The sequence below is a fragment of the Leucoraja erinacea genome, chromosome 3 (genome assembly GCF_028641065.1).
Source record: "Leucoraja erinacea ecotype New England chromosome 3, Leri_hhj_1, whole genome shotgun sequence".
Classification (NCBI taxonomy): Eukaryota; Metazoa; Chordata; class Chondrichthyes; order Rajiformes; family Rajidae; genus Leucoraja; species Leucoraja erinaceus.
Window position 1 is genome coordinate 29312714 of NC_073379.1, and position 15540 is coordinate 29328253.

Here is a 15540-nt window from a genome sequence, read left to right on the forward strand (position 1 = left end):
GCAGCCTTATCAAAGTCTATAGATCTGCATCATAACTTCCTGATTCTTATATTCAAGATTTAGAAATCGCACTGCAGAAATCCCTGGATGCCTTCACAAAGTCTGTGCTGTTAATGGCCTTTTCAACTGTTCTAAACATCTCTGCTATTTTAAAACATCAGAAACATTTAAAAACAGTTGGCATAGTTTGAAACGTTTAAAAATGTCAATACAAATTGAAACAAAATTTAAGATACCAATATCATTAACTAAAATTGTTCATATTAACTAAATGAACTAACAAAACCTTCACTTTGCTTTTTTGTTCAGGATGGTAAGCATATCTGAGGTAGCTGTAAAAAATATCCAGCTCCTTGACTCTGCCTTTGGTTCAGTGCTGAGGCCAAGGAGGAAGCAGGAGCTGAGATACATCAGCATCCACGACAACATGCAGGAACGCAGATCAGGAACGCAAATCAGAACAATGATGTCAGCCAGCGATTCTCTCTAGAACTGTGAGCTATACTGTGGACCCTTCTTTATACCAAACAAACCAACACCAATGACCAGCGATCCTCACACACTAACACTATCCTACACACGCTAGGGATAGTTTACAATTTTTACCGAAGCCAATTAACATACAAGCCTGTACGTCTTTGGACAGTGGGGAAAAAAAACAGAGCACCCGGAGAAAACCCTTGCGGGTCATGGGGAGAACGTATAAACTTCGTACAGACAGCACCAGTGGGCAGGATCAAACCTGGGTCTCTGGCGCTGTAAGGCAGCGGCTCTAGCATTGCGACACCGTGCCACCCCATATTTATTGTTTGGATGTGGGGTGAGATTTATTGATCATCCCTTGTTGTCCTCGAGAATGTGGTGATGAGCTGCCTTGATGAGTCATAGTCATACAAGGGCCTGTCCCACGAGCATGCAACTGCATGTGACAAGCGCGACCAAACCGGAAGCGGGGGCCGCCCGGAGGTCGATTGATCCCCGTTCAGGGCATGTCCCACCAGCATGCGGCGAGCGCGACCAAACCGGAAGCGGGGGCCACGCGGAGGTCGAGTGATCCCGTACAAGTTGACGTGAAGTTCGAGCGAAGGCGTACGCCGTCAAGTGGGCTGAAGAATGGCTGATGGAATTTAATACAGAGAAATGTGAGCTGTTGCATTTTGCAAAGTCTAACATGGGCAGGGCCTACACAGTGAATGTTACACTCTGGGTGTGTTGCAGAGCGGAAGGATCTAGAAGTGCAGGTGCATAGTTCCTTGAAAGCGTCACAGGTAGACGGGGTGATCAAAAAGGCTTTTGGCACATTGGCCTTCATCAGTCAAGGTACTGAGTATGGACGTTGGGAGGTCATGTTGCAGTTATATAAACGGTGAGGTCACATTTAGAGTATTCTGTTCAGTTCTGGGCACCAGGTTATAAGAAAGATGTTTTTAAGTTTGAAAGGGTGCAAAAAACATTAACAAGGATGTTGCCAGGACTCGAGGGTTTGAATTATAGGGAGAGGTTGTGCAGGCTGGGACTCTGTTCCCTGGAGCGCAGGAGGATGAGGGGTGATCTTATAGAGGTTTAGAAAATCATGAGAGGAATAGATCAGGTGAACGCACAGTTTCTTGCCCAGAGTGGGGGAATCAAGAACCAGAGGGCATAAGTTTTGAGGTGAAGGTTGAAAAATGTTATAGGAATCTGAGGGGTGACTTTTTCATGCAGAGGGTGGTGGGTGTATGGAACGAGCTGTCAGAGGAGGTAATTGAGGCAGGGACTAACGCGTTTGTAAAGCATTTGGTCAGATACACGAGAGGACAGGTCTAGAGGGATATGGGCCGAACGCAGGCAGGTGGGCCTAGAGTAGATGGGACATGTTGATCGGTGTGGGCAAGTTGGGCCCAGGAGCCTGTTTCCATGCTGACTGACTCTATGACCCTAAGGGCTCTTTGTGAGCAAGTGGCTACATGATGAGACATTAACCTGCTGACTTTAATGTGGATTCAGGCTGAATGGGGAAACAATTTAATACTTATTTTTAGCAGCCTCTTAATGTGGCCAGTCAGCAGCTTCAACTGCACCATTTCCCACAGATTATAGTCACCAGAGATTGTGGATGTTTCCCCGATCTCCCACATTCTGCAGGACTGCCGTGACTGCCATCTTTAAAACACCAAGACTATAATTTGTAATAGGTCTTTCTCACGGGGCGACTTGACGCAAGACGTAACCAGAGTGAAGTGGTCGTGGTCTAGCACGATATCACACGATATAACGGGGGGGTAGACAAAGAGTTCCCACCGTACTCGTCATTTCTGTTATTTGTGCGAGTGACTTGTCCGTCTCCCGAGCTTTCCCGTTAAATCTTGAATGAACATTGTAAATTGTCAAGTGTAATTAAATCATCACGTGGCACAAATGATGTCACTTTTTTTTTTCACACACTATAAATATCCTCCAGTGGTTGAATTGGCTCATTTGGAGACATGCCTGTACTAATGCCGTGACTTTACTGCAGGAAGATGCCACATTACTTACAAAATTCTTAAGGGGTTGGACAGGCTAGATGCAGGAAGATTGTTCCCGATGTTGGGGAAGTCCAGGACAAGGGGTCACAGCTTAAGGATAAGGGGGAAATCCTTTAAAACCGAGATGAGAAAAACTTTTTTCACACAGAGAGTGGTGAATCTCTGGAACTCTCTGCCACAGAGGGTAGTTGAGGCCAGTTCATTGGCTATATTTAAGAGGGAGTTAGATGTGGCCCTTGTGGCTAAGGGGATCAGGGGGTATGGAGAGAAGGCAGGTACGGGATACTGAGTTGGATGATCAGCCATGATCATATTGAATGGCGGTGCAGGCTCGAAGGGCCGAATGGCCTACTCCTGCACCTAATTTCTATGTTTCTATGTTTCTATTACTTAGGAGAGAGGGGGAGAGAGACAGAGAGAGAGGCATAGAGGCAGTGTGATGTACTTCGGGGTGACTGGCGGAAGAGAAAGAGCGCACATGACCTTGGTCTATCTGTGTGTGTGGGAGCGAAGAGAGACTAAGCAGAATACATCGGTCTTATTGTGTGTGTGGGGGAGAAAGAGAGAGGTGGGGGAGAAAGAGAGAGGTGGGGGAGGGGGAGAAAGAGAGGGGTGGGGGAGAGAGAGAAATGAGGAGAGAGAAATGAGGGGAGACGTGTATATACACACACAAGCAGAGTTTTACTGTGTATGTGGGAGACACAGATGGACTGAGCACAGTACCTCGGTCTTACTGTGTGTGGGAGAGGGGGAGAAAGAGACGTACACTCACAGAGGCAGAGTCTCTCAGCCTGTGTGAGAGGGAGGGAGTGAGAGAGAGAGGCACATACAAGGTGGATGTGAAATCTCACCTGCCTGTTTCAGTGACAGACACCCGCCGCCAGTAAATGAAGACACCCCCATCTGTCTCCCCCTCCTCTCCCTCGACTCCCCCACCTTTCCCTCCCAACTCCAGTCCCGTCCTGACCCCCTGGGAAACTGAAGGGAGCAACAATCAACTGCTGCCTGCCCGCTGAGTTAAAGAGTTCCCACGGTAGTAAGACGATGTTAGTTGCGCCCAAGTTTAAAGTCAGCGCAGAATCCTTGATAATCAAAAACTGTCTGAATCAGCAAGTTAGACACAAAATGCTGGAGTAACTCAGCGGGCCAAGCAGCATCTCTGGAGAAAAGGAATAGATTCCATTTTTGGTCGCGACCCTTCTTCGGGATGATTGTAGGGGAAAACTGGAAGCAATAAAAGACCGGGACAAATCAGGGCTAACAACAGATGACCTCAGCAGGGTATTTTGAAGAGAGGTCCCGACCCGAAATGTCGCCTAACCCTTTCCTCCAGAGATGCTGCCTGACCCACTGAGTCACTCCAGCAATTTATGTCTATATTTGGTTCCCTGATAGGCCAATTGTTGGCATGGGCTAGTGTGATCCCAAGAGGGAACCATTGTTGCAAACCTTGGACTGGTTAACCGACATTTACTGCATGGGGGAGATGGTGGGGAGGGGGGGCAGGAGGGGGTGGGCGGGGGAGAGAGAGAGAGAGTGTAAGTTACCTAAAATTAAATAATTCAATGTTCATAGTGAACACAGACACAAAATGTTGGAGTAACTCAATGGGTCAGGCAACATCTCTGGAGAAAATGAACAGGTGGCGTTTGTGTCTATCTTCGGTAAAAACCAGCATCCGCAGTTCCTTCCTGCACAATGGATCTCAGTGTCAAGTCTCTGACTCCCGTTGGCAGGCCATTCGGCCCACAGCCCGCCCAGCGATGACTAACCCATGTCACAGGGGGATGGTGTGAAGGCGGAGTTAGACAGAGCTTGATTAATGTTACGGTTGGGGAATGGGCCATAATATGGCCAGGGAAACGCTGTTATTCGTGACGCCCCCTCCGCCCTTTCCCAGCTGTTCTCAATTGCACCCCTGGCCACACAAAAATTTATACTTTAAGAAGGAATACACGGAACATTTAAACTCAGAACGCTTCTAACAGAGTGAGCCATGTGAGCACTTTGATCATTCTCCCTGTATTTGCATTTGACAAAATAGTCGGAAAAAAATGTTTAAAAGTGTTCATACCTTTTGCTATGCCTAATTGGCCCTTACCTCTGCGAAAATAGTCTGATATTTGTAGGTGAAATGTCACCAACAATAATTGATTCTATTATTAATTGACTAATAATTGACTCTATTAGCGGAAATATGCAATTCTGATCTAATATTATAAGTGCCTCTGTCTTTGGAAGCAACACCAGCAATTTATTAAATCTGACTACATGCGGCACAGTGGTAGAGTTGCTGCCTCACAGCCCCAGAGACCGGGGTTCGATCCTGACCATGGGTGCACCGGTTTCTTCTCGCACTCCAGAGATTACAGGTTTGTAAGTTAATTGGCTTCGGTAACATTGTAAAACTGTCCCTCGAGGGTATAAGAATAGGTGGTCGGCGCGGACTCGGCTATATCTCTAAAATATGAAGTTAGGTAATGTCTAAAGGAACTGCAGATGCTGGTTAATATGCACAAAAGGACACAAAATGTTGGTGTAACTCAGCAGGTAAGTCAGATCTGGGAAGAAAAACATAAAAAGCTGGAGTAAGTCAGCGTGTCAGGCAGCATCTCCGGAGAAAAAGAATAGGTGTCGATTCGAATCGGAACCCTTCTTCAGACATCCTAATCGGAATTGAGTCTGAAGATGTGTCTCGTCCCGAAACATCGCCTATTTTTCTCCAGAGATGCTGCTTGACTCGCTGAGTTACTACAGCTTTTTGTGTCTGTCTTCGTTTTAAACCAGCATGTGCAGTTCACTCCTTTACACGGGTCTCTGGCGAACATTGATTGGTAGCGTTCCGGACCCTGCTTCGGAAAGGCATCAATCACTGGTCGGCGAGGACTCCGAGCTGTATCTCTCAAAGAAGTACATGTGAAAAATTTCTCACGGACCATAAAAATGCGGGACCTTTCAGTAAAGTCCCTTTTAAAGATTATAGTTATTTTCTTGAATCTCATTAACATAACTCATGAATAAGTTGATGTCCATATGCGGATGCAAATCTTTATTTTTTAAATTCAATCCCACAGAAGACAATTTTTACTCACCTTCTGTCTCCTCTGTCCAGCTTCCGGGTTCACCGTTCGCAGGAGTCCCCACGGTACATGCAAGAGTCAGAACGGATATCGCACTGGCCACTACGTGCATATAATGTTGCAATATTCAACCACAAGTGTACAAGTCATTCTTGGAGAAATTGATGCTTGTTTGAATTTTCTCCCGAGTCACCAAGTTACACGAGTACCTGCCGTTAGCGCCACGGTGGTCCACGAATGCCGTACGGTTATCGCAAGAGGTTCCCACGATGTTCAACTCTGGTTAAGAGGTCCTGAGAAGGTATATTAATGGTCTCCTTATTGAAGTAAGTGTAGAAAGCATTGACCCGGGAGTGATGCCTCGCTGTCACCTTGGTTTTGCCTTGTGGAAAGTGATGACGTGCAAGGCCTGCCACATCTGACAAAAGTCCACCTCACCCTTCAGCTTAAACCACAAAGGTCTTTTTGCTTTTCCGATTGTCTTATTGAGGTTCCACCTCAACTTCCTACATAACCCAGAATCGCCAGATTCGAATGCCCAAGATTCGTTCATCAGTAGATTGTGAACCTTCTGGTTCAACCAGGGCTTCTGGTTAGGAAACACCCGGATGGTGTTGGTGGGAATGCACTGCTTCACACTTTTTCTTATAGTCTGCAACAAGTAGGTATGTTACAAAACCTACCTGAATCGTCATTGGGAATCTGCCCTCAGCCATGGCCGCGATTTTGGCGCTGTTTGGAGGGGGCGGGTTTAAAACGCGATTTTTACTAGGCTGTACTAATCGCACATGTTCAGCCTAGTAAATCATTAACGAAAAATCGCGGCAAGACCCGGTCGCAAAAGGTATTATTAGTTTTATAGGCCTCGATAATATAGTTCTAATAGTTTTAAAATTGCTGTTTCATTCCGCAACTCTCGCAGCCCCAGGATTTTCTATTAGCAAACAATTAAAGGTATGTACCTTATTTTTTACATTTGAAATGGGCCACAAATATCCAGTCACCCTATATATCAAGTTATCTATAACGAGTAGCTCATTTTGGGCTTTTTATATCCCGCAGTATTTTTTTTCAAGGGTCGGCATTTGAGGGCACTAACCATCGCTATGTCAAGTTCTAAACCAGCGCGGCCACATGAACCCACTAGAAAGCCGATTTAAATGGTCATTTATTTACAGCAATTGAACACTAAATTCCTTCCATTTGGCCTATAAATTAATGTAAATTAGATATAAAAATCATGTTATATTGTGAATTATTTGTGAATAATCTTTGGACACTTAGGCTATTTAAAAATGTTAATCTTTCCTTAAGAAATGGGCTTTTGATTATCCAAGATCACAGCTTTTTTGTAATGTCCATTGAAAATCAATAGGGAACAAGATGCTAATTTCCGAGTATGCAAATGGTCATAACTTTTTTAATACTTGAGATATGAAAGTGAATTTGGTGTCAAATTAAACTTATTGTTATGCTTTATCTGATGGGATAAATTGCAGACTTGATTTTTTAAATCTCAAAATTTTGTAACATTGCTACAACAAGTGTGGTTCAGGTCCATTACTGGGTCCTTGAACATTGCCCAGCATACCTTACCCCAAGCAGTCATGACGTCATTCCTATACAGCCTCTGACCAGTTTTCTGCAATTGTTATTAGTGGAGCTATGCTCTTCAGTCACTGCCTGACGGCATCTTTGATGGTGGAGTAGTAATGATTGAGAGTATTTGCTCCTCTAAGAGTATTTGCTCCTCCAGTGTGAACTAAACGTTTTAGGGGATATGGAGATGAGCCATTCATTGCACAGCCTTGGACTTACTTTTGTCACCACAGTACTTATGTGTCTGGTCCAGTTTAATTTCTGGTCCACATTGACCTCAAAGATGTTGATATCGGGTATCTAATAGCAATGTCAAAGGCGGTTGGAAATGATCATTGAATGGCACTTGAATGGAATTAAACATTTGCACATTTGGACAGTACAGTGGTGCAACAGGAAGAACTACTGCATCACAATTGCTGAAACCCAGGTTCAATCCTGACCTTGGGTACAATTTATGTGGAGTTTTATACATTCTCCTTGCGACTGCAGTGTTTTCCTGTCAATGCCCCGGTTTCTTCCGGCTTCGCAAAAGTATGTGAGTTACCAGGTAAATTACTGGTGATGTATGGTAGAATCTGGAGGCGGGGGTTGGTGACAGAGGAGGGGAAGATGATGAGAATATGGGCGGCTCAACAGCATCAGAGACACGGGTTCGATCCTCGGTACGGGGTGCCTTTTGTACGGAGCTTGTACGTCCTCCCTGTGACCGGCATGGGTTTTCTCCGGGAACTCCAGTTTCCTCCCACACTCCAAAGATGTAGGTTAATTGGCTTCGTAAAATTCTAAATTGTCCTTAGTGTGTGTAGGGTAGTGTTAGCATGTGGGGATCGCTGATTGGCGTGGACTCGATGGGCTGAAGGGCCTGTTTCCGTGCTTTATTTCTAAACTAAATTTGTTTTAAATGGGATTAACAGGGTTAATGTCTGGTTGATGGTCAGCTTAGACTTGGTGGGATGAAGGGGCTGTTTCCATGTTGTATATCTCCAGATGGACACAAAATGCTGGAGTAACTTAGTGGGACAGGCGGCATGTTGTCAGGACTTACCTCCTTATCATTGATAGTCATACCTAAGAATTAATGAAACTGGTTTACGGATATTTCAGTCTTGCTGAGAGTTTTAGTCCTCTTTTAAAGTCATAAAATAATCATTTTGTAATTCCTTAAGCAGGAACTTCAATGGACTTCAGTGATGGCAGGACTTTCATATGAAGAAAAACTGGATAGACTCGGCTTGTACACGCTAGAATTCAGAAGATTGAGGGGGGATCTTATAGAAACTTACAAAATTCTTAAGGGGGTTGGACAGGCTAGATGCAGGAAGATTATTCCCAATGTTGGGGAAGTCCAGAACTAGGGGTCACATTTCAAGGATAAGAGGGAAGTCTTTTAGGACCGAGATGAGAAAATCATTTTTTTACACAGAGCTCCCATGCATCTGAAGGTAGAAGTACAGGAGAAATGCTATGATCTGAAGAAAATATATGGGGTTGAAAGAGCTTTGGAGGCCTTGCAACTGATTGACAGTCTGACATGCACAGGATAGATTCTTCAACATTCAACTCCGATAGCCCAAACACCCAAGGCTGCAATCCAAGGTCAACATATCACTCGGACACGAAACACCCAACACTAAGTACTGAAAGCTAATTTTCACCTCAGATCCTGGAAAACATGGACCATTTGTATTTCTTCCAAGATGCCTCTCACTGAAGTTGGGTGTTGATGACGAGTTTCAACATTGTCAATGCACCTGCACTCTTGCTATCTGAGGAAAAGAGAGATTACAAAGCTCCTTATCTATCAGGCAGGAGTAATCTCTGCCCTTCTGCTCACCCCTGGAACCTGGAGAAAGTAAAACATGAGGATCTACTTTGACATTTTAACTGGATACACACGCATACATCTACGGATCTTGTGGCGTGTGTATCCATTTATGCCTATGAATAAAAGAACGCATGTATTAATGTGTAACCCGTGTCTGTATAATATAACACGTAGGTAAAGTATACGATGCGTCTGGGTGGAATGTATGTACATACAGTGTGGAGTGCGGGCAACACGGATTGATGGCATAGTTGGCCTGGGGTACATAGAGTGTGGAGTGTGGACAACACGGGCTGGGCTGCCACTGGCCCGGCATCTGCCTCTCTGTCTCTCTGTCTCTGTCTCTGTCTCTCCACCGACTGTGTCTTTAAGAGGCTGACGTCAGGTTGTCCGGATATCCTGGCTTTGTGGAGAGCCATTCAGTGGGGAGGGAGATGAGAAGGAGCTGCGGTTGATCGCTGGTTGAGTTCGGGCTCCGCTGCAGCTGCTGTGGGACCATGTCTGTGGCAGGGTTTAAGAAGCAGTTCCACAAAGCCACACAGGTAAAAGGGAGAGGCTGTCTTCCCGGCGCTGTCAGTAGTTCCCGCTCCTCCCCAGGTCTCCGCTCACCCCGCCGGGATTTGCCGCTCCACCGAGGCGCACTGCGCTTCCCCGGAGATGCAATGGGGTTTGAGAGCTCGGTGCCCGCATCCGACCGTGTGAAAGCATCGACAGAGCAGCGAGTACCCGCGCCCCCGGTCCCGGCGGCTGCACTGTCTGCACAGCCGCTTTCCCTGTATGTGTTGGACGTGGTTGCAGATATTGTGCACGGAGCGGTGGTGATCTCCAGCTCTGGGTACACGGAGCGCTGTTAACGTCCAGTGTGCATTGTTGGTGTGTATTTCCCACATACACTGCGCGGTGTCGATGTGTGGTCCAGGATGCATTGTGGTGTCGATGTGTGGTGTTCCTGGCTACACGGGGGAACGGTGGATGTGTGTTTTCCATGCTAAGTGGTGCATCACCCGAGTCTGCTGTAATGACATTGTCCAGTGCCCTGGAATTCAGATTGAATAAGGAACACACATTGTTGGTGAAACATTGAAAATCATTCAAAACAGGGGTTGAATCTTGATTAGTAATGACAAATGTTGTGGTTAAGTACATATGAATAGTTTGATCAAATTGATGTATCCAATTAATTACTTGCCAGTCTGGCTCTGAATGCATTGTCTGCAGGTGATCACTAATACTGTCTGAATTGTGACATTCTGGCATTACTCTGTGTGAGGGCTGGATGCATCCAAGACCGTTTCAAGTCGGGCAATCTCACCGTTGTTATCAGATTTCAGCCTTAATGCTACAATATTGATAGCGTGAGTGTGTTATCGACCACACGATTTGCTGTCTATTTAGCGTGCACGTGGGTTTACGGATAGTTAGTATCCTCATGAGGGGAGGGAAATGATTTATAGTGGGGGGCAACGGGTATGAGTTATGTTGGCTGGAGAGGGGATGCTGAGCTACAGTACATGAGCTGGAGGTGGTGGGAATGGACTGGAAGTTGCAAATGTCAGAGGAAACGCAAGCTTCCAACTGGGAGATGTGAGAAGTGAGTCAACAGATAATTATGGACTCCTGAAAATGAAGCAGCAGGCACATCACAAGATCTTTCGAACATCTGGATAAAAATATTTATGGACTATGACAGTCCCAATGGTTTGTTACTGACTTAGACGATACAAAAGATAATAATGTCAACACTTGAGCTGAAATCCTACTAGCCATTGTGCTCCAAATCTTCTTTGGCTGTAAAGCAATTATTAAAAGATGCGTATGGTGCTTTTGTTATTTTTTCAGTTGAGAGATACAGCCTTTGGCCCACCGAGTCCATACTGACAATTGATCACCCCTTCATACTAGTTCAATGTTACCCCTCTTTCTCATCCACTGCCTACACACTAGGGGGCATTTTATAGCAGGCCAATTAATCCACAAACCCACACATCTTTGGGATGTGGGAGGAAACTGGAGCACCCATGTGGTAACAGGAAGAATGTGCAAACTCCACATAGACAGCACCCGAGGTCAGGATTGAGACAGCTGCTCTACAAGCTGCACCACTGTGCTTTTCCTTTTTTAAAAATTTATTTATATAATAAATTAACTTTAAAAAGTGCTAGTTTATTTTTCTTTATTTCCCCTAATTCAGTAATTATTTGAGATATCAATGCTATGAATGATTCACTGGGCTGCTTCAGGGAAAATGTATTGAGTAGGGTGTGAGTAGGAAAGCAGGGGCAAACCTCATAAATGCAGGTTAGATGTGAGTTTGCAGTTGGAAGACTTGCAGCCCTGAGAGTTGCCCTGATGCACCATATAAGAGTTGTCCTCAGATTGGACGCATCCTTGATTAGTTGACACCTGTTCGTGTTGGGTGTAATTGGGTGTAGCCATTACCATTCTGCTGAGTTAGGTGGGATCTGGAAGTTTTAGTCACATGATGTGGGAGTTGCTGGTGGGGCCAGTATTTATTGCCTATTCCTAACTATGATGTGAAGGTGATGCAGCACCCAAATTGCCCAAAGCAGTATCCTTCGGGGGGAAAAAAGCAGGCATCTTTGAGATTACTTTGCAGAGACCTCTTGCAATGTTTTGCTCTCTGTGTCAAGTGAAGCTTGATATAAAAGTGGCAAAAACATTTACTGCTGAGACCATCACTTAGGTTTACATCATTGCTTACCTCTTGAAATGCTTTAGCCCATGTGTTGTGTGTACTCCAGGAGTGCTGATAGGGGGGTAGATCCAAGCTTTGAATCTGACATCAATGAAGGCTCAGTGATACATTTCCTTTCATTCTTTATTCATTCACAAGGTGTGCACATCATGGGTATTTATGGTCCACCTCTAATCACCCATGGAACAAGAAGACAGTTAAGAGTCAACCACATTGGTGATTCTGGCCATAGAGGCCAGATTGAATAAATATGTCAGATTCCCTTGCCTGAAAGACATAAGTGTACCAGATGGATTTTTACAAAATTTATTATTTCATCATTACAGTTACTCCAACACAATTTTGCTTTTGAATGCCACATTCATTTAATTACTTGAATTTAAATCCAAATGTTGTGTGACTTGGACGAGAACCTGCAAATGGTGGTAGACACAAAATGCTGGAGTAACTCAGCGGGACAGGCAGCATCTCTGGAGAGAAGGAATGGGTGACATTTCGGGTTGAGACCCTTCTTCAATCCTTCTCTCCAGAGATGCTGCCCCGCTGAGTTACTCCAGCATTCTGTGTCTAACTTTGGTTTAAACCAGCATCTGCAGTTCCTTCCTACACATTCCGTCTGCAAGTGGTGGTCTTCTCTGAACCTGCTGCTTTTGCTCTTCTTACTGATGAAGGTTGTGGGTTTGGGTGTGCTGTTGGAATAGCCTGTGTGCACAACTGCAGCGCCTTATGGAGTTAGTACCCACTGCAGCTATAGGGGTGGAGGGAATGAATGATTGAATAAATGAAAGATCATCTCTAGGATAATTTGAATTTTTTAAAAATCTTTGCAAAATCTTCTACTTAATAAAAATGTTTTCTTTACCATTTTAAGCAACAGTGTAAACATGAGTGATTGTTTCAGCAGTGATTGTTTATGCCAATTTTATCTGCATCTTCACAAGTCTGTAGTGAGCAAATCATTGCAAGAGATCTCTGCAAAGTCATCTCAAAGATGCCTGGTATGCAGGTGTTTCTATTACAGACAGGTTGGGGCAATTTGTATGCTGCAGAATCATGTTACACTTGGAAGGAGCAGCTAAGCGAGGCTTGTTTAAACACTGAGACAGTTGTGTTGGCAGTGGCATCAGCAGAGAACTCTATCGCTTCCTTTGGTGTTGATGTTCTCACTGAAATCAGAAGCACTTAGAAGGAATGAATTTCATTAAGGGATAATTGAGCAGTCGCAAATTACGAATATACGCTGCCAGAGCAGGTGAAGTGTATTTCGGCTGTAGCAATAATTTACTGACTTGTAACTTACTGGACAATACCCCAGGCAGGCAGAGAAAACGATCTTAAAATAGTTTTGCATCTGAATATTAACTGGGACAGTATGATGAGTATGAAATCGTGGCTGCTCTTGCATAATGTCTTTTATTACAAAAATTCTTTGGACTTGAGTTGCTTGATTCTGCTTTAAATAAACAATTACAAATGTTTGGGTAGTTTCTAGACGTGGTGCTAGATCTCTGTGTCTGTCAAATGCTCGGAGCTGAAAGGGCTGTCTTAAGTATTAACCATTTCCTTTTCCACAGATGCTGCCTGATCTGCTGGGTCTGCTTTTATTTCAGATTTCCGGCATCAGTGTTTTCTTTTATTGTTAGATTTTCATTATTATCTTAATTTTAACATTTGAAGAAAATGCTGCATCAATGTATTGTTTTGTTTTGATACCTTTAGTATCTGAGCTATTCCCAGTGTTATCTACCTATGTGTGCTATTCTTGGCCTAGCTGACACCAGATTATCTTTGCAGATACCGGTAAAACGGAGTTAAGATGGTTTATGGAACAATTATTTTAACAATTGTTGTTCAAAGATGTGAAATTCTTGAAGGACACTGAATATAAGCCTCTGTTCAGTAACCAAATAGCAACAGCTCAACACCACTTCTCAATGCTATGTGCGTTTCATCCTTGTCTAATTTAGATTGTTTGCCAAATATTGATTTCAAATGCAAAACCATTAGTCAATAATTTTTTTTTGATATATAACTGTTTTGGGTTTTTATTGGATATTAGCTCCATGATTAAGTGATAAATTATTTTTTTAAGTCATTATAGTTATTCGGCGTGAATTGTAATAACATAAGATTGGTTAATCAATAAACCCTGCGAAGAACATCAATGGAAGACCAAAATTAATTCCTGTAGTTCATTTGTGCATCAAATTACAATTTCCAATCATCAAATTGGAATTACAATGCATTTCCAAGCTTTGTAAGATGCCTAAAATTTAGCTTATCCTTTATCTAGCCCTTAACTGTCGAGAATCGTCAAATATGGATCGAAATAAAAATGCCATAAATTAATTTGTTTCGTTGACAAATTTATGTTCATAATAATTTATTTGTACGATTATTTCTGGCCTTGAATATTTGATTGCTTTATTAATGGTGGCTGTGTGGTCAACTGCTTGCCCCCTAAATACTGCTCTTCCTAAATACCTCAACTTTGTTATTAAACATTAAATGCTTCTTAAAGTCTTAGTGTATTTGACTTCTTTTGGTCACCCAATAGCATCTCTTTATGTCACTCTGATGTTTAACACTATTCCTATGAAGCAGTTTTTGTTGTTTATGCCAATGTTGTTGTTGCTTATCCAGATCTTGCATTTAAAGGTCAGAATATGAGGATGGTGAAGCCCAATAACATTTAAATATATTTTGTCATAGTTGTGGAGGTACATTACAGAAATAAGCCCTTTAGCCCATATGTATGTGCTGACCATCTAATATTCATTTGTGTTTACACTACATTAATTCCTTTTTTCGATATTGATTTATTGTTTTTGCCAATTTTATCTGCATCTTCACATCCATATTTTCAATAATTCCTCCCAGATTCTGCCACTTACCTAAGCAATAAATTAATCAAAAGTGCATTGATTCCCTGCTCTTTGTTGAAATCGCACCATGGGATCTTTTGTATCTGCTTGTGAGAGCGAATGCAATGCCGGAAACCCGGATTCGATCCTGATTACGGGCGCTGTCTGTATGGAGTTTGTACGTTCTCCCCGTGATCTGCGTGGGTTTTCTCCGAGATCTTCGGTTTCCTCCCGCATTCCAAAGACGTACAGGTTTGTAAGTTAATTGGCTTAGTAAATGTAAAATTGTCCTTAGTGTGTGTAGGCTAGTGTTAATGTGCGGGGATCACTGGTTGGCGCGGACCCGGTGGGCCGAAGGGCCTGTTTCCGCGCTATATCTGTAAAACTAAAAAAAAAACTAAAACTAAAACTAAAACTCTCACCTGCACCTTGTACTCAAGTATTTGGAATGAGACATGATCGGCATTGCGTGGTACTTCATATTTCCAAGGACCAGGATGCGTGTGACAATGTACAATGGCACCACGATTCATGTGGCAGTGGGGAAATAATCTGGGTGGATCCGATTGGAGATCACATTGCATTGAACACACATTATTATCTCCCTGAACTCCAGCATCTCAAGAAACCATTCATTGGCGTGTGTGGAATTGATCATGGTATCTGTCTCAGCACAACGTTTGAATGTCTTTTAAAATTTCAGGGACATTCACAATCTTTTGCAATCTTTAGTGGCTGATTAACCTAGACAGCATAGGTTAGTCGTCTGTTCGAATTTACCGTGTTGTTTTGCCAGCAGGGCCTACTCTGCCTCCCTACAAAGCCATTGCTTTTGAAGCGACTTGTCATTCAGGGTCGGAACAGAAGATGTCAGCGATTTGCCACTGCAAGTTTCGGCCCTCAGTGATAGAGGAAATATTGAGGGTTTTAAAATAATTTTCAGAAT

General features: G+C 43.6%; 1 protein-coding gene across 1 annotated transcript in view; it reads left to right on the plus strand.

Moving 5' to 3' along the window:
* Positions 1–9397: 9397 nt before the first annotated feature.
* The window catches only part of LOC129695429 (endophilin-A1-like), a 132177-nt gene continuing 126034 nt past the window's right edge, over positions 9398–15540 (plus strand). The window contains exon 1 of the mRNA XM_055632372.1: positions 9398–9556. Coding sequence (XP_055488347.1) covers positions 9512–9556 — 45 coding nt within the window. The 5' untranslated portion in view covers positions 9398–9511. The remainder of the gene's footprint in view (positions 9557–15540) is intronic.